Source organism: Poecilia mexicana, unplaced genomic scaffold, assembly GCF_051168715.1.
Source record: "Poecilia mexicana isolate PSO_F unplaced genomic scaffold, ASM5116871v1 scaffold_1, whole genome shotgun sequence".
In the NCBI taxonomy this organism is placed as follows: Eukaryota; Metazoa; Chordata; class Actinopteri; order Cyprinodontiformes; family Poeciliidae; genus Poecilia; species Poecilia mexicana.
In genome coordinates, this window is record NW_028263370.1 from 4,637,396 (window position 1) to 4,661,047 (window position 23,652).

The 23,652-nt window shown below is 39.5% G+C and overlaps 2 protein-coding genes across 2 annotated transcripts; one reads left to right on the top strand and one right to left on the bottom strand.

Annotated features, from left to right (window-relative positions):
• Positions 1 to 19: 19 nt before the first annotated feature.
• On the bottom strand, positions 20 to 10,971 carry tmc5 (transmembrane channel like 5). Its single transcript, XM_088011927.1, has 20 exons — positions 10,834 to 10,971; positions 9,869 to 10,050; positions 9,263 to 9,340; positions 7,573 to 7,689; positions 7,357 to 7,459; positions 6,259 to 6,340; positions 5,907 to 6,167; positions 5,182 to 5,324; positions 4,936 to 5,080; positions 4,327 to 4,479; positions 3,968 to 4,134; positions 3,623 to 3,698; positions 3,432 to 3,529; positions 3,248 to 3,343; positions 3,082 to 3,157; positions 2,329 to 2,462; positions 2,067 to 2,240; positions 1,488 to 1,566; positions 1,277 to 1,369; positions 20 to 1,182 (listed from the first exon to the last, which is right to left on the bottom strand). The coding sequence occupies exons 1-20, from the start codon at positions 10,905 to 10,907 to the stop codon at positions 598 to 600; spliced, it is 2,916 nt and encodes a 971-aa protein (XP_087868053.1). The 5' UTR covers positions 10,908 to 10,971; the 3' UTR covers positions 20 to 597.
• Positions 10,972 to 12,435: 1,464 nt separating this feature from the next.
• Positions 12,436 to 23,332, top strand: tmc7 (transmembrane channel like 7). Its single transcript, XM_088012072.1, has 16 exons — positions 12,436 to 12,602; positions 13,649 to 13,895; positions 14,959 to 15,107; positions 15,203 to 15,355; positions 15,446 to 15,531; positions 15,876 to 16,021; positions 16,244 to 16,391; positions 17,606 to 17,788; positions 19,275 to 19,420; positions 19,538 to 19,643; positions 19,952 to 20,049; positions 20,919 to 21,102; positions 21,281 to 21,411; positions 22,245 to 22,400; positions 22,488 to 22,566; positions 22,655 to 23,332. The coding sequence occupies exons 1-16, from the start codon at positions 12,587 to 12,589 to the stop codon at positions 22,841 to 22,843; spliced, it is 2,217 nt and encodes a 738-aa protein (XP_087868198.1). The 5' UTR covers positions 12,436 to 12,586; the 3' UTR covers positions 22,844 to 23,332.
• The last annotated feature ends 320 nt before the right edge of the window (positions 23,333 to 23,652 follow it).

Consider the following 23,652-nt stretch of genomic DNA (forward strand, 5'->3'; position numbering starts at 1 on the left):
AAGAATACGCCGTTCCATCTCCAGAATCTTTTCATATATTTTTTATAAACATTTATCAATTGATTGTATAAATATATAGCAAGTAAAACAATTAACAGGATGTGCAATGAAATATTATTTAACATTTGGTAAAAATATATGCATATATTAATAGTACACAGGCCCACACTGGCCAGAAATAAAATGCTCAACTGTACAAATATGATAATTAAGTTAAATTAATTTAAATAGTGTTCATTTGTTCATGCAAAACATAACTTATTTTATTTTCTAAGTGGTAACAGTTCTAGAAAACCAGCATTAATACAAGCAGTTGACATTCGTTTTTCTTTTTTTTTTAAAATGCACTTAAAATGGCACGTGTTAAACCTCAATGTTCATTTCTATACATCTACACACATCCATGGACAATACACTAGAACTAACATTTACTCATATAAAAAGGTGAACCTTGCAGCTCTTATTCCCTAATTGCAGTATCTCTTACTTTCTAGCTGAACTTTTCAGTCGAGAGAAATGAAATATCTGACATAATGGAAATGATTCATAACACAACATGGGATAATGTTTTCCATTTCCATTTTCTGAGGCTTTCGGTCAATAACCATCATCATATTCATTCTGGGCCTGTTGCCGGGCCAACATGGCCTGGATGAGAGCGCTGGAGCCGGGAGAAGCCGCGTTTTGCCCCGGAGGATAGATCCTCTGATTCCTTTCCTCTTCCTCTGCTTTCTGTCTGGCTTGCATGACTTGAATCATTGCACTTGACACTGGGGATGTAGCATCGTGCGAATCGTCTTCTCTGTCCCTTTCAGCACTTTGTCTGACTTGGATAATGGAGCTGTAAACTGGGTTACTTCGGTTAAAGTGGGTCGTGCTCCAGTATCCGTCCGTCTCTTCAGCCCTCTGTCTGGCTGCCAAGCTCTGCGCCACCGCATCGAGGGGAGGAGGGTGTCCATCAGTGGCTTCGTAGGCGTTTTCATCTTGTCTCTCGGCTTTCTGACGGGCCAGCATGGCCTGCATCATGGCGTCGGAGGTGGAAATGTCCGACGGGACTGAAACGCCACTGGCATTGCGTCTCTCCTCTTCCTCCTGCTGCTGGCGAGCAAGTAGAACCTGAACCACCGCGTTTGAGTTGGACTGGCTTCCAGAGGAGCGCTCAGCTGAGCGTCGACTTGTGTGCTGAAGAAAAACAACACGTTAGGTAAAGTGCAAAAAAAGAAAAAAAAAAAAACTGTACACAAATAAATTTTGAATAGAAATGTGCAAAGCATACAGTTGTCCGTTTTTTCTGTTTTTTGTTAACTTTCGGACAGGATTTCTGCAGGTTCTGCAGCTTTTCTAACAGGAAGGACTTGTCTTTCCCCTCCTGAAAAAAAAATCAGATATGGGTGTAAAATCAGCACAAAATGAACTGGGAAAAAAAAAAAAGCAAAATGAAATCAGTAGTAGTCAAGTACTCATTCAGGTGGACAATTTGAACCTACATTAACAATCTGCTTTCTCAGAAGAACAATGAGCTCCTTGCGGCCCTGAATGAGCTGCCAGAAGATGTAAATGAGGACACTAGGGGACAGAAACATGACAAGGATCGTTCACACTTTGCACAAAGACTCCAAATCAACGAACAGCGCATTCAGAGTGCCTCGCAACAGTATCCCTAATCCTTAAACTTTTCCACATTTCATCACTTTGTGACCACAAACATTTTATATTTTCATAAAATTTTACGTGACAGACCTATGCGCAATTGTGAAGCAGATGGATAAAAATGAACCGATTTACGTGTCGTTCTTGCACAGTCGCAGGGTCGAGCTACATCCTAGCCAGGTCATCAGGTTGAACCCATGTATGCAAAGAGCCAGGATTTGAACCCAGGACCTCTTTACTGCAAGGCGACAGTGATACCAGCTGTGCTTTGATGCATCTAATTAAACTATTATAACTATTATGCACTTTTTTCAGTCGGTCTGTTACAAAAGCATGGCAAAAAGTTAAACGATGTCAAAAACGTCTGAAGACTCAATTAATAAAACACACATCGCACAACGCAGGCGGATGCTTACAGGATGATGAGTGTGATAAGAAAGTAGAAAATTTCACTCCTGATGACATTTTGGTAGATCCACACAACCCACTGGGTGCTCGAAAGTTTGTTCACATCATCGATCCACTCTCCAATCACACTGAATGTGTTGTTGAGGCCCCGGAAAGGGCCACAGTGCTCCGAAGGGGTCAGGCTGTGGTGGGAAATAGGACGTCATCACGTATGACGCAACCGTCAAGCTGTGACCCGACTTAGCGTCTGTGAAAGCCACGCTCGCTTACCTCCAGGCGGTGTACGCAACGATAGACAGGGCTCCCGCAAAGAAAGGGATGAAGAGGAGAAAGATGAAGATGGTTTTCATCTGGGCCGCCCTGCCTGAACGCCGTGGAGGCTGGCAATTGTGAGTCAAACTGACCTGAAGGAGGAGAGGATATACATACTGATGAACATTAGCGCTTAAATATATGAGAGATTTCAGCCTGCTGGTTTCTGTCTTTACTCCCATTGGAGAGTTGGTGACAAACACACCAACTCAAGAAAAACAACAAGCAGGTTTAATTCTACCTACAAAATGTATAATAGACCATGCAATTTAAAATGGAAAAGCTGCTTGGAGACGACACGTTGGCCCCTAGGTCATGCAGCCCTGGGGGGTGAGCCATATCTTCACTCGATTAAAGCCTAAGCATTGCATCTATATTTCGCAGAACTTGAAAAGCGTGATATTAGAGGTCACTGAGTTTGTTCATTAAGCGTTTAACAATAGATCTACCCAGAGTTGCTTTGTGAATCAAACAAAGACCAATTGATTATCCTCATCATTGAGAAACCAGAGCTCCCAGTTGCATAAAAACAAAAATGAAATCTTTTTAGCCAGGCAATGAAAGGATTCAAATTAATTATTGACAGAAATGAACAAAGAGTAACATGAGACCCTGACGGGTGAACAGCGCGGCTCTCTGTCTGCCTTTTCTACCCAGGTGTGTCGTTATGATATATAGCAGGTTTTCAAACCCCCTTAAACCATCATTTACCTTTTTCAAATAAAACAAGATGAAGAACTTGAGAATCTGGATGACAGGTAACAGAGGAGAGAAGTAGATTCCAATCCTAACAAGAGAAAAAGCGTAAACTTTTACTGAACCACCTCTTACAATCGTCCAAAAAATGAAAATTAAAAACTGCCTTGTATGTTTTTACCAGGCCAGAGTCTGAGCGTAAATGATTTCCAGGACATTTCTGGCTACGTCGAACTCTGGGACTCCTAGACGTGGTTGTATCTTGGTCCCAATCACACTGTTAAAACGCACAGTGCAGCTATCGTTAAAGAATAATTCTCCATGCTTCAGTGACGATAACGTAAATGGGAAAATCTGCTACTCACTTGCTGAGAAACTCGCCAAACAAGGACCCCAGCATCAGAAAAATGAAATCGACAATGACCAAACGGTACAAAGCCTGTCCAACCATGGGCTCCCAGCACTGAGAGAAAACAAGTTTTTGAATGAATAAACACACATTAATTTATGATATATTACAAAAAACAAGCAGTAAGGGATGTTGACAAATACATACTGTGAATTTCTGAGGCACTGTATTCATCCAGTAATAGCACAAAACGCCCAAAATGGATATCCGGAGTAACACATTTCTAAGAATGAAAAAATGACAAACAAATATGTCATTGTCTAGTGATAGAGAAAGTCAATTAAGCGATATCCCATTGTATCAGATCTGAACAAAGTCGAGGTTTATTCAATGCAGCATCAGAGCCTTCGAGTTTCCTGTCATGACAAAATTACTGACGGAAATATCTTAGAAAGACTCAAGCCACAACAAATCTAGAAACATAGAAACATAGGTTCATTTTGTTTTAATGTCCTAAAACCTTTAGGATATCTGCACCCCTAAACGCCTCACCTGAACAACAGGGCATAAATCTGTTTGCGCTGGCTGGAGTACTGCTCAAACTTGTTGAAGAGGGAGAAGAAGAGGGGAATGACCATATTCATCAAAGACACTACAAAGGGAACCAGGAGTGTCTCTGCTTCCTTCAGTGCAGACCAGGTTTCGGTGTCTTCAGCCTGCTGTAAAGTTAACAGAGGGACAATCCTCAGAGAATAAACGCTGTTTATGAGACTAAGTCTACGCATCTCTCCTGTCAAAACTTAGAGTAATTAATGGCTGACCAGATGCTGTAACTGTTGCCTTTGGACTCAGTCCAGGTGATAACAGGTCTTTGTTACTGGATTTCGACAACAATGCGTACTCTTACGTACCTCGTCTTCGTATTGGCAGAGATAAAAGACGCTAGCTCCACAGCCAACAGCTAAACCGGTGGAGAGGAGCCAGGAACCAAAATAAATCCCGTACTGCTTCAGTTGTTCAGAAGTTGTTTGTCGCTCTCTGTGCGCCTTTTCTGATAGCGACTCCTGGAATGGGTAACAAATATTGCACTAACTATGCATTTTGTGCTTGAACAGCAACAAGTTATATACTACACAAAAAATACTTAAAGGTAACATGGTATTTGGAGGTCTCTGACTAATCACTCCACAGAAAGTTGATACATGTCCAAACTCTTCAGCATCAGTATATTTTAAGCTCAGTTTGAGATTATTCGTGACCTTTCACTCTGCGGCTGAGTTGTTGTTGTTGTTGTTGTTGTTCATCCATTCTTTGTTACTAAACTACCAACAGTTGAACATTTGATGCTTAGCAGTGAAAAATGTCAGAACCAAACCTTTTGTACACATGGTGCTGGATTTTATACCTGTGGTCATAAATGGGTGGATGAATGTTTTTGGAGTTGCAGTCATTTCATTTAGCTATTTCAAAGATTAAACGTTAACTGTCTCGCCAAATGTCTTCAGAAGAGCAGCAGTCACCTTCAGCTGGATTCGAAGGTTGTTCTTACGCTGGTTCACTGCTTTCTCGTTGGTTATGCTGAAATCCCAGCTGCACAAAAGCTGCCATGCACTGTTCGAAGCTGCGTCTGCCAGGGCGTAGTTTTTCTTAAATGAGCTCGCCATGCTGCGTTGGGATGAAGCCAGATTGCAGGAAATGTTACGTGTAACGTGAAGGAACGCTGGAAGGTTCAGGTGAAAGAACCGACTGAAGGAAGAACGACGTACCTGAAAATGAGCACGAGTCCACACAGCACCATGTAGACCGAGATGGTGAAGAAATAGGCGAGCTGCATGTCGTAATCCACCAGGCCCCTAAATGTTTCATTGCTGTAGCTCCCGTAGTACATGACGGTGTAGTTGAAATAACCCTGAAAAGGCGAAAATATATGAACGGCACTCTTTTACGGTAGGTTTTGTATATGCATACGTTTTTTACAAACTAGAGATGCATTTAGACAGAGCTTCTATTTTATAAACTTATATTTGTGCTTGTAAGGAAACCGTCCTTCATTCATAGAGCAAATGAAGAGAACTATATGTTCAAATCATAGCAAATCTTTTGTTTTCTTAGCTACAACATAACATAACATATGTAATTTGAAAATTCTATAAATTAAAATGTATACACAGACTTCAACTGACTGGTTATTCTGAAGACATAAATGCCAAATTGAAGATGGGGAATAAAAGGTTGGGTTAGTTTGATCAAGTCATTATATTCAGCATTAACCCTTTCATGCATGAATTATGATCCTTTCTGTCAGGATTTTTTTATTTTTTTATTATTTTTTTTTATTTTCTTAAAAGGTAGGACATTTTTTTTTTTTTGTAAAAACAAGGAACCGACCTGATTGGACCTCTCTGAACATCAGCTTCAGTAAGCAACAACAAATCGTACAAACTCTTCAAAGAGGCATCTGAACAATTTCCAGACCTATAAATCCACTTACAGCTCCGGTGAGTAACTCCAGGCCTCTGAAGCTCACGTTTGGGGATACGTTGGGTGAAAGGTCAGAAACCAGGAGCGGGATGGTAATGAAGCCAAAGTTGACCAGGAAGGAGAAAATGTTGAACAGGAGAAGCCACTTTAGAAGCACAAAGTAGTTGAGAATACTGGAGCCAAATTTGCCCCCAATCTCCTTCATGATGCCTCGCCAAAGCTGCAGGCTCTGGCTGACGGATTTTATGCTGTAACCAAACCTTCGTATCAACTGAAGCAGAAGCAAACAACACAAAAGCACACATAAGTACACATCCCTGTTACATTTTTGAATGAAGTTTAAGTACAAAGGAAATACCGACCAGTGACATATTTTGAGAAAAATCTCTTAAAGATGAGAAGTGATGGGACTGTCCTGAAGACTTGAATGCCATTGCTTGTGTCCTGTGAAAATACATTGACATAAGATCACAAATCGTTTTGAATCCCACGTCTCAGGTACAGCGCAAAACAGCAACACAGTCTGTATGGAAAACTTTTGGCCCTTGTGTTGTGTAAGAAACCTGATTTACACACAAATGAGTCAAACATGAAGTGATCACCTGATTGCATTAGAAAAAAACTATGATTTTTTCAGTAGAGCTTAATGTTCATTATATATTAAAGTAAGGCTGCAAATTCAAGAAGCCTGAAAATACCCTACAGTGAGTCCTATCTATGCAATTGGTTTCTGTGTTAATGGAGTAATTGCATGTTTTATCCAGATGTTGATGTATAAATAGTTTTGCTGGAAGAAGTGAGAAGAAAGGCCTAAAAGATAAAAGTCAAACCCTCCAGGGCAGCTGCAGGCTGCCCTCCGGCGCATTCAGAGGCCAGGGGTGTTTCAGCAGGAGGTCTAGAAAAGGCCATGCAGGAGCTTTTAGTTTTGTGGCCAACTGTTTTAGAAATGCCCCGAATCTCTCCCTGCTGCAGGAGTGTCAAACTCATTGTCATTTCAGGGCACATCAAGATGATGAATGTCCTCAAAGGGCCAGTTGTGGCTGAAAGTACCGATAAAAACTACCGTTTCACAAACTCTTAAAATATTAATGCTTGTCTCCACATTTGATGAGTACCTCTGAAATTTAATTAATACGAAACGTCTTTTCACATTGATGAAAATAAAGAACACATATAAGCGCTAAGCTCTTATCTAGGAGGTTCTATTTATTATGTTGGTTCTCTGGAGTCCATAGGGCCACATAAATCACTATAGTGGCCCGGATATGGCCCTCAGACCTTGAGTTTGACACATGTGCTCCAGAGCTTTAAGTACAAGGTCACAGTGGAAATAATTGAAACAAACAAGTATTTGCATAAGCTTGGTCTTATGGTTCCCAAAAAGGTTTGATGATTAACCGAGTGCATTGGAACGACTGCAGCAAGAGATTGTTTATCGCCCTTTACTGCTCTCCACTAACCTGACGTGTTTCTTCTCTTCAAAGCTCACAGGCAGCTCCCGGATCTTCCTGATTTGCTCCGTTGTCGACAGGGCAACAAGCTCCTTGATGAGGTTCTGTTCCTCTGTCGGACAAGAAACAACAAGACGGTTCTTTGAAAGAGCCATCACCCAGTATGCAGATCGGGTGACGCACTCTGCACTCGCTGTAACCAAACACCCAGCGACGGGCTCGCACCGTTTTCCATCTCGCTCTTGATGGCATCTTCTGTGAAAGCCGCGTGGGCAGGATCGGCGTTAGGAAACATACTCATCCGTCTCATTGCTGCTCCTCTCCATCTCATTGTCATGTTGCCTGTATAAACGTGAGGGGGAGAAAAAAAAAGACCAGATGTGTTCATGGCTGAGTATTGACAATGCTGATATTTACGTCATATTTTCATTCATTATTGCTGTATTTGTATAGAATGCTTGTCTTTGTTTATTTTTTTTATTTTTTTATTCTAACCTATGAATTTTTTGAGCTAGTCCTGTTGGCAATAATGCACTAATAAAGAAGTAACCATCTTTGTTTGAGAACTTATGTGGCAACTTTTATGAAACATTATCTTTATTTCTGATTAAAAGCTGTGATAGTAAAACTGTTTCACCACGCTGCATATAAATATTACTGTGCCAAATGTGTCACTAGACTGATAATATTTCTAAGTAGGGCATAGTAGTAGTATATTTATAACTAATCTGGTTATATCAGATACTCTAAAATATTTACCTTGTTCATATTTTTTTTTACTTTGTAAGTACCAAATGATGAATTACTAAAAAACCTTTTATCTCTCTCTGTGTCCTGTGCGAGAGTTCTGATTTGGTTTGTTTCTGAACCTTTTGAAAAACAACAGTTTTGGAAGAAAGATGAAAAGTTGCCAAAATTAAACAGAACAAAACCGTACACTTGAAATAATTTCTCACAGTTTACCCAGCATAACAATCATAGCCTATATTTTAAGGAACTATAAGCAATCTGTGTCATTTTGTGTGAGCTTATTCAGTCAGATTAAAATGGTCGGGGAGGGGAGGGGGTCAATAAAGACATCTGCATAAGTCAAAACAGTGTGTACAAAAACTTCACAGTGTGATCCGTTATGACAAACAAAAATGTAAAAAATGAATGTAAATTGTTAAAGTTTTAGGCCTGTAATGTAACTGTAAAGGTATTTATAGCATAACAAAAGTCACAAACCCAAAGCAAATGCCTGCTTACCATATATCCATTTGCTAACATTATACTTTTTTCAGATTAATGCATATTTGCCCTGTGCTTCCATCATGTATGATATGCTTCTTCAATTAAACATTGCTCCAGCATTAGCCTTTTCTGCCTTCAATGGCATTTGTATACCTGATCTGAGCTACTTTCATTTTCAATTGTCCAGCATATCGAGGCGAGTGAATCCTCATTTCTGCAGACAGCATACTGTCATTGAGTCCTCTTTACATTTTAGACTTGCAGTACAAATTAAAGTCCTGTCACCTTAGAAGACACTTGGTGACCGCAAAAGCTGAATATGGAAATGCTATTATGTGATATTATTTCACATAATATAATTTATCTCTTCACATAAACGTGTTTTTAGATGTGACAAAATGTATGGTAAGATAAGAAAATAGTGTGTGCTTAAATCAAAATTAAGTTCAATCTGCTTTATTTTCTCTGCCAGCTTCCTTGTTCTCATCGATAGCTAAGTGTCTAGGTTCTGCATTAATGATTATCCGGTGGGGATTTCTAAGTAGGTTAATAATCTAAGAGAAGCTCCTGGCACACAGAATTTACTGTGCATTCAGCAAAAATATTACCAAAAAAAAAAAATCCTAAATTAATACATTTAGTGATTAAAAAACATCCGAGGGATAAAACTGGAGAAATGTACTACCTGAAATTGAAGAATGAAGTTGAACAGGTGGTAAGCGATCATACTGAGAGTCTGGGTCAATCTGAAATGTGTTATCTGAATGAAAAAATGCGGAGAAAAGAAAGAGTTCAAACAAAATGGTTACAAAGAGACACAGAGGTAAGAAAGCAAACAGCCACTAACTAAACATAGTGAGAAGTTTGAACGGATTCGAAGATCCACGTAAAAAAAAAAAAGAAGGGTAAAATAATTATTCATATAAGGGAAAATAAAGAATACAGAAGGAAAATATTATAATGTTAGCAGTATTGCCAAAAATGCATTTGTAGCATCAAATGTCAAACTTATTCTTCAGTCTCAGCTTTTGTAACTTGAATTAAACAGAACTTGTTGCATGTAGAAATGAAGGTATTCTAAAAAAATGAATGTTATATTTTATTCAGTGACTGTGCGTTAGCTTAAAGTCAAGATATTTATTGTGTTCAAGGACGGATTTTAAATCTTCGCCCTGTTAAAGTAACTTTGTTCTTTTGACTTTATATTGGTGAAATAAGGTTTTGTGAAGACAACAAAAAAAAAACAAGGTCTAATTTTATCTTTGCAGCTCAGTTGGGATTTACTTACTGGGGTTATGCTGCAGTGGAGGACTTGTGGAGATGAGCTCCATGGGGAAGTTTTCTCTCCCACTCCAACCATCCCCAGTTGCTCCCCACTCACCGTTATCTGTGGGCTCAACATTCTGCCCCCACTGGGCTGGGTCTACTCTCGCATACGGATTGGTATGCTGCTGGTGTGTCCTGGAAGACCTGAATGCCAAAAGATGAATTGCTCTCATTCAGCTTGCTACATTGTAAAAAAAAAAAAAAAAAGTCTCTAATTTATGGTAAAATGCCGGCAGCTGAGGTTGCCAGAATTTTACAATATAAATACGACATATTGCGTGAATCGTTTACCGTATATTTACGGTAAAATCCGTAAATAAATTCTGGCGATCACAGCCGGCAGTAAATTAGAGACTTTTTTTTGTTGTTTTACAGAGTATGTTTATAATTATGACATGCTTGATTCGCTTCCTGACCTTATCAGATCAGGAAGTGATATTCGAAATGGAATATATTCAGATAGAAACAAAAATGTACGAACAATAATTTTTTTGTAAGAATCTAGTCCTGTTTTAAAACTGCATTTCGTGCAACACAGAAATTAAAGTCTTCATAAGAAGCTAAGTGTTTTTCAAATATCAGTGGGATAGCTTTACAGTGAAACGTATTTGTAAAAAAAAATTTTTTTACTCCTTTAATTTTTACATTTTCTGTTGGTGTGTCAGTCTTTACTCCAATTAGGAATTTAGTGAAACAGTTAAGCCTTCATACAAACATGACCTTTGAGTTCATATCATAAAACTTAACAAAGTAGATTCAAAAAATACATTTTCAACACTGCCTGTTTCTTTAGGATATTCAGTTTAACCTCCTGGGTTTCAGTAATATAGAATATTACAGGGATTTCTAGACAAAACTTTATGGAATTAAAGAACACTCCAACACAAGAAGAGAGAAAAAGACATTAGAATAGTTGGTCATACAAACCTCCTGTCAATTTCCAGAGTCTCACTGTCATGGTAGGCCGGGTTAAAAACTCCACCATTACTGTAACTCGTCATTAGATCCTTGAAAACAGACCCTTTTATTCTTCAAAAAGTGGGAGTTTTAATCAAGTCCTGATTAAGTCCTGCGAAAAAGAGGACAAAACAGTCAAACGAACGTAATAAAACATTTTACGCTATTGAAAACTATTTAGCCCTCCTTATTAAAGGAGCCCTCATTCAGCTTTATTAAAGCCCTCATTCAGCTTTAATACAGCCTCAGCAAACAGTGTCACATGTTTAAGCTAAGTGGGTTTAAGCAGAGTGACAGCTATATTGTTTGAGGAAAGCATGTGTAATTTAATCTTCTACTCTAATCCGCATCTGTTCATTATTAATTCATTGAGGAGGATTGGTTTCTGCCACGCATGGGGCCAAATAGATTCTGACAGAAAGTCAGCTACATTAAATAAAAACATTATTATTAAACTCTTCTTACCTTTTTGTGATCCAGTGGAAACTGTATGAAAAAATATTGTTGTAGTTAAGGTGTTAGGACTCCTCCGGTCCATGCAGAACAAACCTGATGTGCACCTGTGAGCCAACCTGGGGTGTGCTGTGTGAGAGAGATAATATATTCTCTGTCTACCAGGAAGTGTGATCTTGTAAAGTTAAAAGTCCACTTTTGAATATTACGAGCGTGTCCATGACAGCTTGACATGGGAAAAACAATTATACCTGTTAGCCAACATTTAAATGGTTTCCTTATTGAGACTTTGGTGAGCTTCTTAGAGTTCAGAGTGTGCAAAAGTACCTAGGCGTTGCTTAGTGACAAGAAACTTTAACAAGTAAAGGAAATGCATAACTAAGAAGAGCCACATTCCCCACGAAGAGAAAACGTCTTAGAAATTAGACATTAGCATGTAATAACTATCTGTAACATAAACACAAGGAAATGGTTTGTCTAAAAAAAAAAAGAAAAAAAAAGAATAAAGCCTTATGAAGCCCTGATACCAAAATATTTTACAAACCTGTAAAACATGTAAATCAATACAAACCTACCTGGTACACTAACAACCCCATATACTGTACTCATAGTTGGGCTCAAAATTATTCATCCATCTGGCAGATTTAGGTTTAAAGTATACAAACTGGGGTTGTTTGCCCATGGCCTCAAACAGGCAGGTATTTATATGTCTGGGTGTAATTAATCGATATAATCTGAGTTGAATTATGGATGAACTTTTCTATACATTTTTTTTATTTAATAGAAAATATGACTATACTTAATATGGCATTTTCTTATATGAATACAGAAAACAATTTTTAAAGGTATTTAAATTTAAGTAAAAGAGCATAAATTTACTAGGAATTGAAATTGCCTCAATTTCAGCCAACAAACACAATTGCTGTACCAAAATTGCATATGAAAAATACGAATAAACCTGTTGTTATGACATCTTACTAGTAGTACCTATGTAAGGCAGGTCCAGATGAGATAAAAAAAGACTACATTTCATTACACTACTCTAAAAATGAAACCAAACACAAATAATGTCAGTAACGGACTTCCATAGATATGTCTGGGATCGGTAACCGCATTCAGGAAGTTGTTTGTGGGGATTGTTGTCTTCCTGACAACAGCTGGGGGGTTTCGTCTTTTTAGTGTTTTACCAACGAAGTCTGCTGGTTCTATATTTATCTAGCAGCTCTTTAAATCTGTTAAAACTGCAGTTTTTCTTCTGAACAAAGAAACAATGGAGGACGACTCAGGTGATTATGAACTTCAGCTACTTTTACGAACTTGTCCAACAAGTTAACATTGTTCTGTTAGCTTGTCAGCTAACATTGCTAACTCCGAGCACATTCCTACTAAAATTGTTCTGCTTGTCAACGATTATCTTGAAATTAGTTATTATTATTATTTTAATGACACAAAGCTCGTACCTAGTGGGAAAAAGTTCGGGATACACGATTGTATTAAGCGTGAAAGAAGGAAAGTAGAATGTGGAAAAATATATGTGTTTGCATTAATCCAGATTAAGGACAAATAAATACTTTTTCGTTTTATCTTTATCTTATCTTGGTCCATATCTATTAGTCCATCCATTCAAGTTTTCTCACAATCCTTACCATTAGGTTTTTCTCCTAAAACCTTATTTTTCCACTGATAAAAGTATTTTTCTTAAATCACTGTCTTGCTCCGCGTCCTGATGTAGGCAAAAATCAAATGGCTTGATAGATTACAATATAAGTTATGATAAAAAATACATTAAGGAATTCAAAACTCAAAATTTGAGCCCAAAATGTAAACAAATGACAACAACAAAAAAAGTCATCATAAAGTCTTTATTTCTATTTTTGTGCAGAACAAACATCACTGCATTGCAAATATCTGTTGAATGTGTTTCATGTTGTGGGAAAACTAACACATCAAATCATATTCGTATATTAAAAAGGTCCTCTACCCAAATATAAATCAAATCTCTGGTAAAACCTGAAAATGACTAAACAGAAACTACCCATCCAATCTGACTGAGGTTGAGCTGATTGGCTGAGAAGAATTGGTAAAAATGTCCGTCTGTAGATGTGCAAAGCTGGTAGAGTCATTCATTCCCTGCAGTAAAATTAATGAAGGCTGGATACAAATACACACCACACTTTTCAGTTTTCTGTTGAGTGAAAGAAATAGTATAGATTATTTTTGTGACTAACCATAATTAGTAAAACAGTTTTATTTTTTGAAATTCAATTAGTTTCTTTCCTTGCTAATTTCTACATGTTTTTATTAGCAAAACTCTGTTTTTCTTTGTTTTAAGTCTTCGCCATTGGCGGTAGCGGACGGATCACCAGCAACCCGCTGCTGGACCAGCTGCCCAGCTACCAGTCGCTGCTGTACCGCAGAAAATCATCAAGCGTCAAAAGCAGAGGGAGCTTGAAAGGGAGGCTGAGCGTCTCTGGCAGGTTGAACACGGTCAACAGACTGGAGGAGAGGCAGAAGAGTCAGATGGAGCAGCGGGCCGTCTCAGAATTACCCTTCCCCATGGCTGAAAAACGCAGACACAAGTAGGAAACTCCTGAGCATCCGTCGAATGTCTTCTAACGTAATCAGAAACTCTAACTCATGTTGCTTCATGTTTTTGTGGTTGCGTGCAGAAAGTAGGCGTGTACCACCGCTGTGGGATTCTCACTGAGTGAATGTGTGGGTGCTTGAAATCCTTGAAAATTTCAGTTAGGTGATTTAGAAAGATTGGAAAGTGCTTGATTTTTGTGTAAAGTCCTTAAAAATGCTTCATATACAAACTGTACAGTTTTTTTTTTTTTTTACATAAAGTGCAATCTAACATCTGATTAAAAGCCTAAATTTGGGAAGCTGTATTTACATTTGAAGCCGGATATTTTAAAAATGATAAAAAGAGACACTTTTTTTTTTCTCACTGCCTGAAGTTAAATCAGACCAAACTTCTCTTGTTTTAGGTCAGCTGGAACTACCAAAATTATTAATTTATATTTGCTAAATGCAAATAAAACTTAGCAAGAACACTTTTTTAGAGATTTTATTTGTAATTTTCTTGGACCAATCAAATGCATAGGGTGTGTGCAAGAGACATTTCAGAGCATAAAATGTTGTTATATTTCAGTTTATCTTGCCTGCAGTAGAATACTATCACAATATGTTATTAATAACAATAACAGATGACATAAATAGGAAATTGAAACTCTCTTCTTTAGTTCATTTGTTTTATTTTTGAAAATATTATTTAGAGTGGTCTGAACTTTACTGTGGGGAAATCCCTGCTTTGTATGATCCCCTGAAGGAGAACAACTGCAGAATTAACACAAACATTTAAAGAAAATTTGGAGAAATTATTGAATTACTTTCGAAGGAAGTGTGAAAACCTTCTCTCTGCCAGCTGGAAAGAGGTAAGCAGCAACAGGTGAGGGAGGGGCAGAGGACTCTAGTCACTTGGATACATTCTCAGCTTCTGATTTGCATAAACCCAGATAATAGAAACTATCTGGTTTCAAAACCAACCAACCAACCAACCAACCAACCTCTGAATACCTTGACAGCAGTAACCAGCCGGCGCCTGATGGTAACATTCTGTTTGTCTGCGTCACCTGCCAGAGATCAGCGCATGGAGGAGAGGAAAGATCTAAGCAGCTGCAGACAGTGGAGGGAAGGCGCTAGCAGGTACATGAAGAGGCTGATGGATGATGCACACGCATTCCTGAGCTCCATGAAGCTCTGGAGGTCAGACATCCACCAGATAGAGGGTGAGACAAACAAACGCTCATCTTTTCGTTCCAGACGCCGTCGCTGTGTTTTTTGGCCGCGCTCTTTTTACCCGTCCTCTTTCATTTGTCTGTAGGGATGTTTGGAACGGGGATCCTTTCCTACTTCTCCTTTCTGCGCTTCCTGGTTGCGCTCAACCTGATCATTTTTCTGGTCATGTTCTGCTTTGTCATGTTGCCCATGATCCTCGACCCCACCCCAAGAAATGTCATCAACAATCAGCATCAAGGTGCGGGGACTCACTGGTTTGTTTCCGTCATAAAGCTTAAACTGGAGGTGGAATGCCGAAGCGCCTGAATCTAACCGCGTTTTCCTACAGGAAATGTTTGCAGAACCCACCCAAGAACCACTCGCAGGATACTCAAGAACTATCACGAACATATTGTAGATCTGCTTTCTGGTGACGTAAGTTTCTGTACGATGCAGCTAATGTTTTACTTATACACGGTTAATCAGATAAAGTAGGGGATGTGATTTAAGGGTTTCACAGGTTGGAACACACAGGGAAAATGACTGTGCTAAACATTGTAAGCTGTAAAGACTATTTTGATTTAAATGTGTCTCTGTTTTAAGCACTTTATTCACCCAGGATATAGAAACTTCCAACTTCTTAAACTGTTTTATTACTGGTGGCCAACTTTCCCGTCTTTGAATGATTGCGCTCGATGTTGTAGCTGTTTGGATTGAATCACTAGTTACTGCGTGTATAAACCCATGTTCAGGACTTGATCATTGTGCTTTATCTCCAGGGCATTCTGGAACGAACTTACCTTTTATACGGCTTCTACACAAAGGATGAAATCCATTTTCCAAAGGTCATATACAAACTGCCGCTGGCCTATCTCCTCGCAACTCTAGGATACCTCCTCCTGAGTCTCCTCTGGATTGTGAAAAGGTATTAAAGAAGTCCAACTCCTCACAAATTCAGTTGATTTGCAGATACAAACATTTGGGTTGAAGACTCCAACGTACTTCAGGCGAAGTTCAGAATCTGTTCTCACTGGCGTAGACGCGTGATGGGAAATTGCGTCATTTTGCTTGCGGGGAGGCATCCGCCTGCCGAACTCGACGCCGATATGAATTGTGTTGGAGCCTTAAGTTTTATGTTTTCTTTAAGGTCCGCTGCAGGATTCAAGCGCCACCTGATCAAGGATGAGGATCGCTTTCAAAGCTTTTGCAACAAGATCTTTGCGGGCTGGGACTTCTGCATCACCAGCGAGAGCGCAGCAAAGCAGAAGAGGAACAGCCTGCTCTACGAGCTCAAGGTCTGTTTAAGCCTTTCAGTCAGTTTTAAATGGAGTTTGAATCATTTAAAGTTTGTTGTCTGTGTATATATATATATATATATATATATATATATATATATATATATATATATATATAGAGAGAGAGAGAGAGAGAGAGAGAGAGAAATCAAACATATTTTTAACAAAGTCTTAGCATATTCCTGTCCCGATATATCATCACTCCTTTTGGCAGAACTGCTGAAGTTCTGCCAAAACTTCAGCAGTTTCCTGGTATGGAAACCAACCATTTTCTATAAGAGGAAGCTGATTGGTTTCCTGATTCAGAGCTGCCGTCGTATAGATTTTGACATGTCTTCTTCATTGTGACTGAGGTCTCCTCCCTTACACAGGCTAAAGGTTAGCTTGATTTATTTATTCCAGAGCTAATTTTGTTGTGAGTTTAGGATTATTCTGTTTAGTTGCCTCCTCATGTTTCCAGGTTTTAACCAAATATTACTCGAAGTGTATGTACATATTTGCACTATTTTGACTCTGGAGTAAAAAAATAAATAAAATCCACAGTAAATTCAAGCTGTGCCACAAACTCTTGTTTTAGAAAATTAAAAAAAATGTCTAGAATTCATAATTTAAAGCCTAAACCCATGACATTTTTGATTGTATGTAGACTTCTGCCTTGCTAACGTGTAATATATTGTATTTCTGTGGATATTCACAAAAGCTATTGCCTTGACTCTTCACTGAACTCATTTGTTATTGACTGGTCAGTGCGAAAGGCATCTGAGTTAATGGGTGCCATTAACTTCATGAATGTTGGATCTTTACAGATTTACCAAGCAGTTTTTTTCCCTTGTAAAAACAGATTTTTCCTGTTTTCATTTGGTTAAAAACACCATTGGAAAAACCGCTTTAAAAAGCACAAGCAAACAGTGCGGTTCCTCCTGATGATTGGCCTTATATTATCTCTGTTGTTCTTGTTTTGGGTCGCGTCTCGGCGGTTCTTATATTTGCTGCTGTGACAGCGGATCATGCAAAAACTGGAACAATTTCCCAAACTGCTTCCAAATGATCTCCTCTGAGTTTCGGGCTTGACTTTTTAAGTGCTCCAGTCCGTCATGAAAGCTCTTTGCAACATTTTAAACTAGCGATGCGGTTTTGTAAGCGCTTCAGGTTTTTCTCAAGTTCAAGCTTAACCTCTCGCACCGCTTCCCTGACTGGTTTGAATCTGTGTCCAGACTGATTTGGAGGACGAGCGGATCAAACAGAAAATGGCGGATCGCACCACGAAGGACAAATGTCGGATTTATCTCCTCCGTGTCATCCTCAACGTGTTTGTCATGGGAGTGCTGGCCGCTTGCTTCTTCAGCATCTACGTTGCCACCACCTTCTCCCAGAACGTAGAAAACAGAAAGAATAAGGTAACATCGTTATTATTACCGACGTGATTTTTGTTTCAAGCATGGCGTCTATCTTTTAATGTTAGTTTTCTTAATACGATTCTTCCCACTGTGTTTTTCTCTTTCCCGTTCCTCTGGAGCCATTTATTATTTTGATGCTTCTGACCATCTGAAGTCGCATTGACGGAATATTTTCCGTATTTGACCGGTTATGTTTTTTTTTAAACGACGGGAACATTTGAAGCCCCTCCGTCATTTGACAGGTTATAATTAACACCCTTGACTGGTACACATGCGCACACATTACAGACTTTATGCAAGGAGTTCATCGCAGAGGCAACTAAAATCAATTAATAAAAAAACTTTTTCTGAATACCTTCTCATAGACACTGCGTCTTGCTGACCGGGAGCTGACGGCGTGTTGAAGAGTTACGGACCGGACGCTTTGGAGCGTCTGCTTTGGAAGTGCATTTCAAACCTTCGGTTGAAATGGAGCCTTTAATTCAAGTCTCCATTACAGACCAGAGAAAACTAAAGAGAATGCAGCGTTGTGCTAATCCACTTATAGTCTAAACAGAGGAGCCGGCAGTTTATCTTGAGGAAATAAATAAAGGTGGAGAAGTTAATTAGACTGCAACATGCGGTCTAGACTGCACAAGCACTGCGGATGTGGCTCTGCTGTTATGAAGCATTAAACTTAACTCATCCTGTGGTTTTGACAAATGGAGCTGGAAGACATTACCCTTCTGCACCCAGAAGGAGAGTGGCGCTCACTAGCGCAGCAGACGTAACATCTGTCTGTTTCGGGGGAGCGAAACCACGCAAAAAGATCCTCGTAAAAGCGCACGCCCGGACCGCACAGGGTCAAAAGCTCGCAGATCGGTTTGGATCAGACAGATCCAACTGACCGATGAACTAGCGCAGATTTCTCTGTAGATGAGGCTGTGCTTTCAGACCACAGCGGGTGAAGTCTTTGCAATTTAAGTGGAGTCGCTTAATTTAATGTATTATAAGTTATCGGGGCCACAGTCAGTGGTTTTTGTCACTACGGAGAAAAAGTTAGACGTGTTCATCTGTGTGACGGGATCTGGATTCTTGGTTCAACTAGCTGAATATTAACTAAATCGCATAAAAATGCGGCTAAACAGCCTATTTTAATATGATTATAATTTGATGGGTAAAAATAGCACGTGACCCATTTTTATTTATTTATTCTTTTTATCCATCAAGATGGCGGAAAACAGAACAGACTAGCCTAGCGTGACCTCTGGTTCTGACACACAAAGTGAAGTAAATGTTAAGCAAATTTGTTTTACACCTCAGAAGAGTGTTACCGTTCTTTATTTACAAAGCAAAGTCACGGTTTCAAAGTTTTAGATTTTTTTTTTCTTTTCTAAAATACCAACGTCCACGAATTTCCATCTATAAACATTTTGAAAAAAATCCATCCTGTGCAGGACAGTCGTCGACGCAAATCACTTGGAATGCAACTGTTTCCTTCCTGCAGGTGAATTTCATTGTGGATCTCATCTATGAGTATCTGCCCTCCATAGTCATCACCATGGCCAACTTCGTCACTCCACTCCTCTTCTCTGTCATCATCAACTATGAGGATTACTCACCCGCCTTCGAAATTCGCTTCACTCTCATGAGGTGCAGTGGACCTCCACACGTTAACCCCCCCCACCCACCCCCCACTCCATGCTCATCCTGCTAAGTTAGTTTGAGAGAAACGGCTACCGTTGTCTGAACTTCACCTTCTCTCCACAGGTGTGTCTTCATGCGGTTGGCCAGTATTACCGTGTTGCTCTACTCTCTGTGGTCTCAGATCGGTGAATGTAGAGAGGATCCCTGCAGCAACCCAAAACTTTGCCAAGTAAGTTGTTTTTCCCTCTGATTTCACAATTAGTTCAACGGCAAAATAGCTCCACATTTTTGGTCACGTCTCAACCACAAACCTTCATGGATTTTATTGTGATTTAGTGTGACACGCCAACACAAAGTCAAAGTCTGGGCCAATCTCTTCCTGTATCATGTTCTTCCAGACCTTCCAGTTCAAACCTCTGCTGAAGTTCACTGTGCACAGCAGAATGTGTGTTTGGTTAGATTTGCTTTGTTGTTCTCTCTTTAACCATCTCCGTGGCTTTGATTATTATTATTTTTTTTCTTTATCATTATCTGCAGTGCTGGGAGACCCGTGTGGGCCAGGAGATGTACAAGCTCACCATATTTGACTTCATCATTATACTCGCAGTCACCATCTTTGTGGAGTTTCCCCGAAAGTAAGTTCACGCGAGAGACGGCGGTTGTTTTGTCACCAGGCGACACGGCCCCCGGCACAGGAACACGTTTCTTGTAAAACGAGTTCATGAACGGCTCAGGGAGCGCGACAACCACGAAGCGTCTTAGATCAACTTTCTGTGATTCGTAGAAGGTCGTGGACGACTTGTCGAGGAAGAGTTGCAGGGTCAGAGGATGAGGAGACCACCAGCTCACCGTGTTGCTCTTGGAAAATGTACTGGGGGTTAAAACTGACCTGCATCGAGCAGTAAAACCATGACTTGAGATTTCAATACGCTGAGTGCCCCCTACTGGTCAGATATTTATTATGCAAATTAATCAGGAAAACACACATAAATCTGGCTTCCTGCATTCCAAGGTGATTGAAATGCCAGGATTGTGTGGCTTGAAATGAATTGAGGATTTTGTTGTTATCGAGTCACAGCTGCTTTGATTCTGTCGTGGTGCTGCAGCTGGTGGCGCTCTGAGTTTTTAATTATTCTACTACAGTCTGTTCAGCCACAGAATGCTCATTCAAACAGTTTTTGTCGTCTCATCAAATGGACTTTAAACATAGAAACGATATGATGGAAAGTTTTTTTTTGTCCTAACACCATGACCTTCCAATAAGTGGCCAACCTCGGACTTGTTTGAGAAATAAGAGCAACGGTCCAACACACCCAGACTAACCAGCTGTGTAGCCGCCGTAGGAGTTTACGTTTCAGAAAGCGTTTTTATTTTTGGAACTGATAGAAATGGAACATTTTATTTCTGGTTGAGCACAGTTTCGTTTTTATTTGTTTTTCGGGTTTTTTCAGTTTCCTCCAGCTTCTCTGAGTTTTACAACAGCCACTTTTCTCTTCCTGCTCAGGATGCTTGTAAAGTTCTGTGACTGTCGCTTGGCTAAGATGTGGGGCCTGCAGGAGTTCAGTATTCCTCAAAATGTGCTGGAAATTCTCTACGGTCAGACCATCTGCTGGATCGGCACTTTCTACTGCCCCATGCTTCCGGCCATCTGCACCATCAAATACTTCTGTATCTTCTACATCAAAAAGGTTGCTGCTTTTTTTTGTTTTTTTTTTTTTTTTTTTTTTTGTTTGTTTGATTGATTTTATAAACTTAAAAGTGTGAAAACTCCAAAATGGTTTGAATAGTTTTTAAAATCTTTTAATCTTTACATATACATGTACATACAGCATATTTATATGTGTATCTTGTCTTAATCTCTCGTAGTTGTCGTTGATCAAAAACTGCCGTCCGGCCACCCGGCCGTTTCGAGCGTCCAGCTCCAATTTCTTCTTCCTGGGTGTGTTGCTGATCGGCCTGATTCTCGCCTGCTTCCCCATTTCTATTAGCGTTGCTCAGTAAGTATCGTACAAAGTCATGTGTCTGCTTCAGTCTCTTAGCTACATGAACAGGTTTGACTGAAACGTACAGCAGCCCTCCAATCTCAGATTTCCTAGACTTGCCTTTGTTAAGGTGGAAGAACAGTTGCATCTTAAAGAGTCAGAATATCAATGAAATGTTCCCTTATTTCAGTAATTCAACTCAAAAAGTCAAAAACTCCGATGAGTTTAAATCAGATGAGATTAAAACAGGACGGTAAATACGGTAATCTTATGCTATGGCCGTATTATGGCCTTCTCGATCATGGGGAAACCTGCAGAATGGACAGTTGACCTCTACAAGGAGATTCAGCCTCTAAGGGTCACAGCAAAACTGCAGCCGTTGGCACAAGGGTCTGCAACCTGCAGCTCTGGAGCCACGACTCTGTGAAACTTAACCAACTAATGTTAATAAATGTAGATGAACAAATGCATGCTTTAGTTGTTTTTTTCTGTTTGTTTGTTTTTTGTCATGGAATAATTGCGTTGAACTTCTATAACAGACACTAAAAGTAGCGGTTATTTTCCTTAGATTTAGATCGTAGATTTGTTTTTACTTGCAGAAATAAACCCTTTAAATGTAACGAGGTTGTCATACTAGACTTTTCCTTATTTTATTTAATTGAAATATTTACGCGTCTTGTAATACTCCTTTTACTGGGGATTTTTATTTTATTCGTATCAAGTGCACAATCGACACAGGTACACTGTATGTGCATATGCACTTTTTAATTCTTCTCATTACAGCTTACCGACCACGAATCCGGTTCTGTTTGGATTTTACGTTTCCACTCTTCTCCCTCTGTGTGCAGAATAAAGTCCTCGCAGGCGTGCGGACCGTTTTCTAAATACAACACGTCCTGGGAGGCGCTTCCAGCCGCGGTAGAAGCCCTGCCGCAAAGCGCCAGAAACGTCATCTACTTTCTCGCGTCAGAGACCTTTGCCGTCTCTTTCTTTGTCGTTACGTGGTGAGTTGTCGCTGTGGTGTTTTACACTTTGATAGACATGCTTCTTGTCTTTCTAAAATGTTTTTATTTTTATTTTTCTCTTTACAGTTTGGCCATGTTTTATGTGATCGCACTCGCCGGAGCTCACAAGAAAGTCATCAATCAACTACGGGAGAAGCTGGTTATGGTGTGCAGACTGGATAGAACGCAAAGTGAAGGTTTGCCGGTGTAAAAGCCCGTGCACTGAAATCTTCCCGGGTTTTTTTGTTTTCCAGGAGGGCCAGGACAAACGCTTCCTGATCCAGAAGCTGTGTCAGGCCCAGAGTGTCCCGGTGGCCAAATCCGCGCCTCAGCTCCACAGTCCCAGCAGGCAGAGCCCCAGCTACCACACCAGCTTCTCCAGCAATTTCAACGAGGCGGTGGTCCTGGCACATTCTCCACCAAACTCCTCCACACATGTGTGAGGCACGGAGAAGACGTTCCACAAGTAGACAGACATACGGGAGCTGAACCAACAACAACAACAAAAATACAATCTGTACATTGTTTTTACTTTTCTTACGTTAATTTCTTTTGTTTTTTGTTGTTTGTTTTCCTGTATTAACACTAACATTTGCGCGTTTCTGTGAGTATGCTATCGTACTCTCAGTTTTTTTCTGTGTTTTACTTATGACATTTTTATATGTAGTCAAGAAAGTGGCTTTAGGTCTGCTGTTGTGTTGTTACTTGTATCTTTTCCTTCTAAGAAGGACTTTGTTTCACTTTAATATGCTTCACTTCTTTATAAACAGCGTCTACATTTCATGCACTTTAAGAGTTTTTTGTTTTAGCGATCTTTATACCAAAGCGACCTGTATTTTAGCGATGTGTACATTTCTTTATTTGGTTTTATATACAACATTATAGAAACAGCTGTGCAGTAAACTAATAAATTTGCATTGTCCTGAACGACAGCAATGTTTTTTGAACATTTCTTTGTAACTTTAAAATGACTCCTGGATTATTGTAGAATTGGAGCAGGGTGGCTTCTTACTGGTCAGTCAAAAACCTATAGTAGTTGGTGCGTAAAGAGAGGAAAAACAAGGTTTGTAATATAATAGAAAAGAAAATATGCATACAGATTTTTTACTCTACATTGCCTTCCAAATGTATTCTGACCACTTAAACCTCTCAACACTGTCCTGTTAAAACCACATAGTATCTTTTATTTTGACTTCTGTGATGCACCAATATTGCTACATATTGTCATTTAGAATTAGGTCTGAACTTTAAC

Bases quoted from the DNA above. Each gene is read 5' to 3' on its own strand.
- tmc5 (XM_088011927.1), bottom strand. From the start codon at position 10,907: ATGACGAGTTACAGTAATGGTGGAGTTTTTAACCCGGCCTACCATGAC. The intron at 4,480-4,935 runs GTGACTGCTGCT...TACCCATTCCAG, and splicing joins ACCTTCGAATCCAGCTGAAG to GAGTCGCTATCAGAAAAGGC. The intron at 3,699-3,967 runs GTGAGGCGTTTA...TTTCATTCTTAG, and splicing joins ATTTATGCCCTGTTGTTCAG to AAATGTGTTACTCCGGATAT.
- tmc7 (XM_088012072.1), top strand. The intron at 13,896-14,958 runs GTAGGAAACTCC...GTCACCTGCCAG, and splicing joins GCTGAAAAACGCAGACACAA to AGATCAGCGCATGGAGGAGA. The intron at 15,108-15,202 runs GTGAGACAAACA...ATTTGTCTGTAG, and splicing joins AGACATCCACCAGATAGAGG to GGATGTTTGGAACGGGGATC.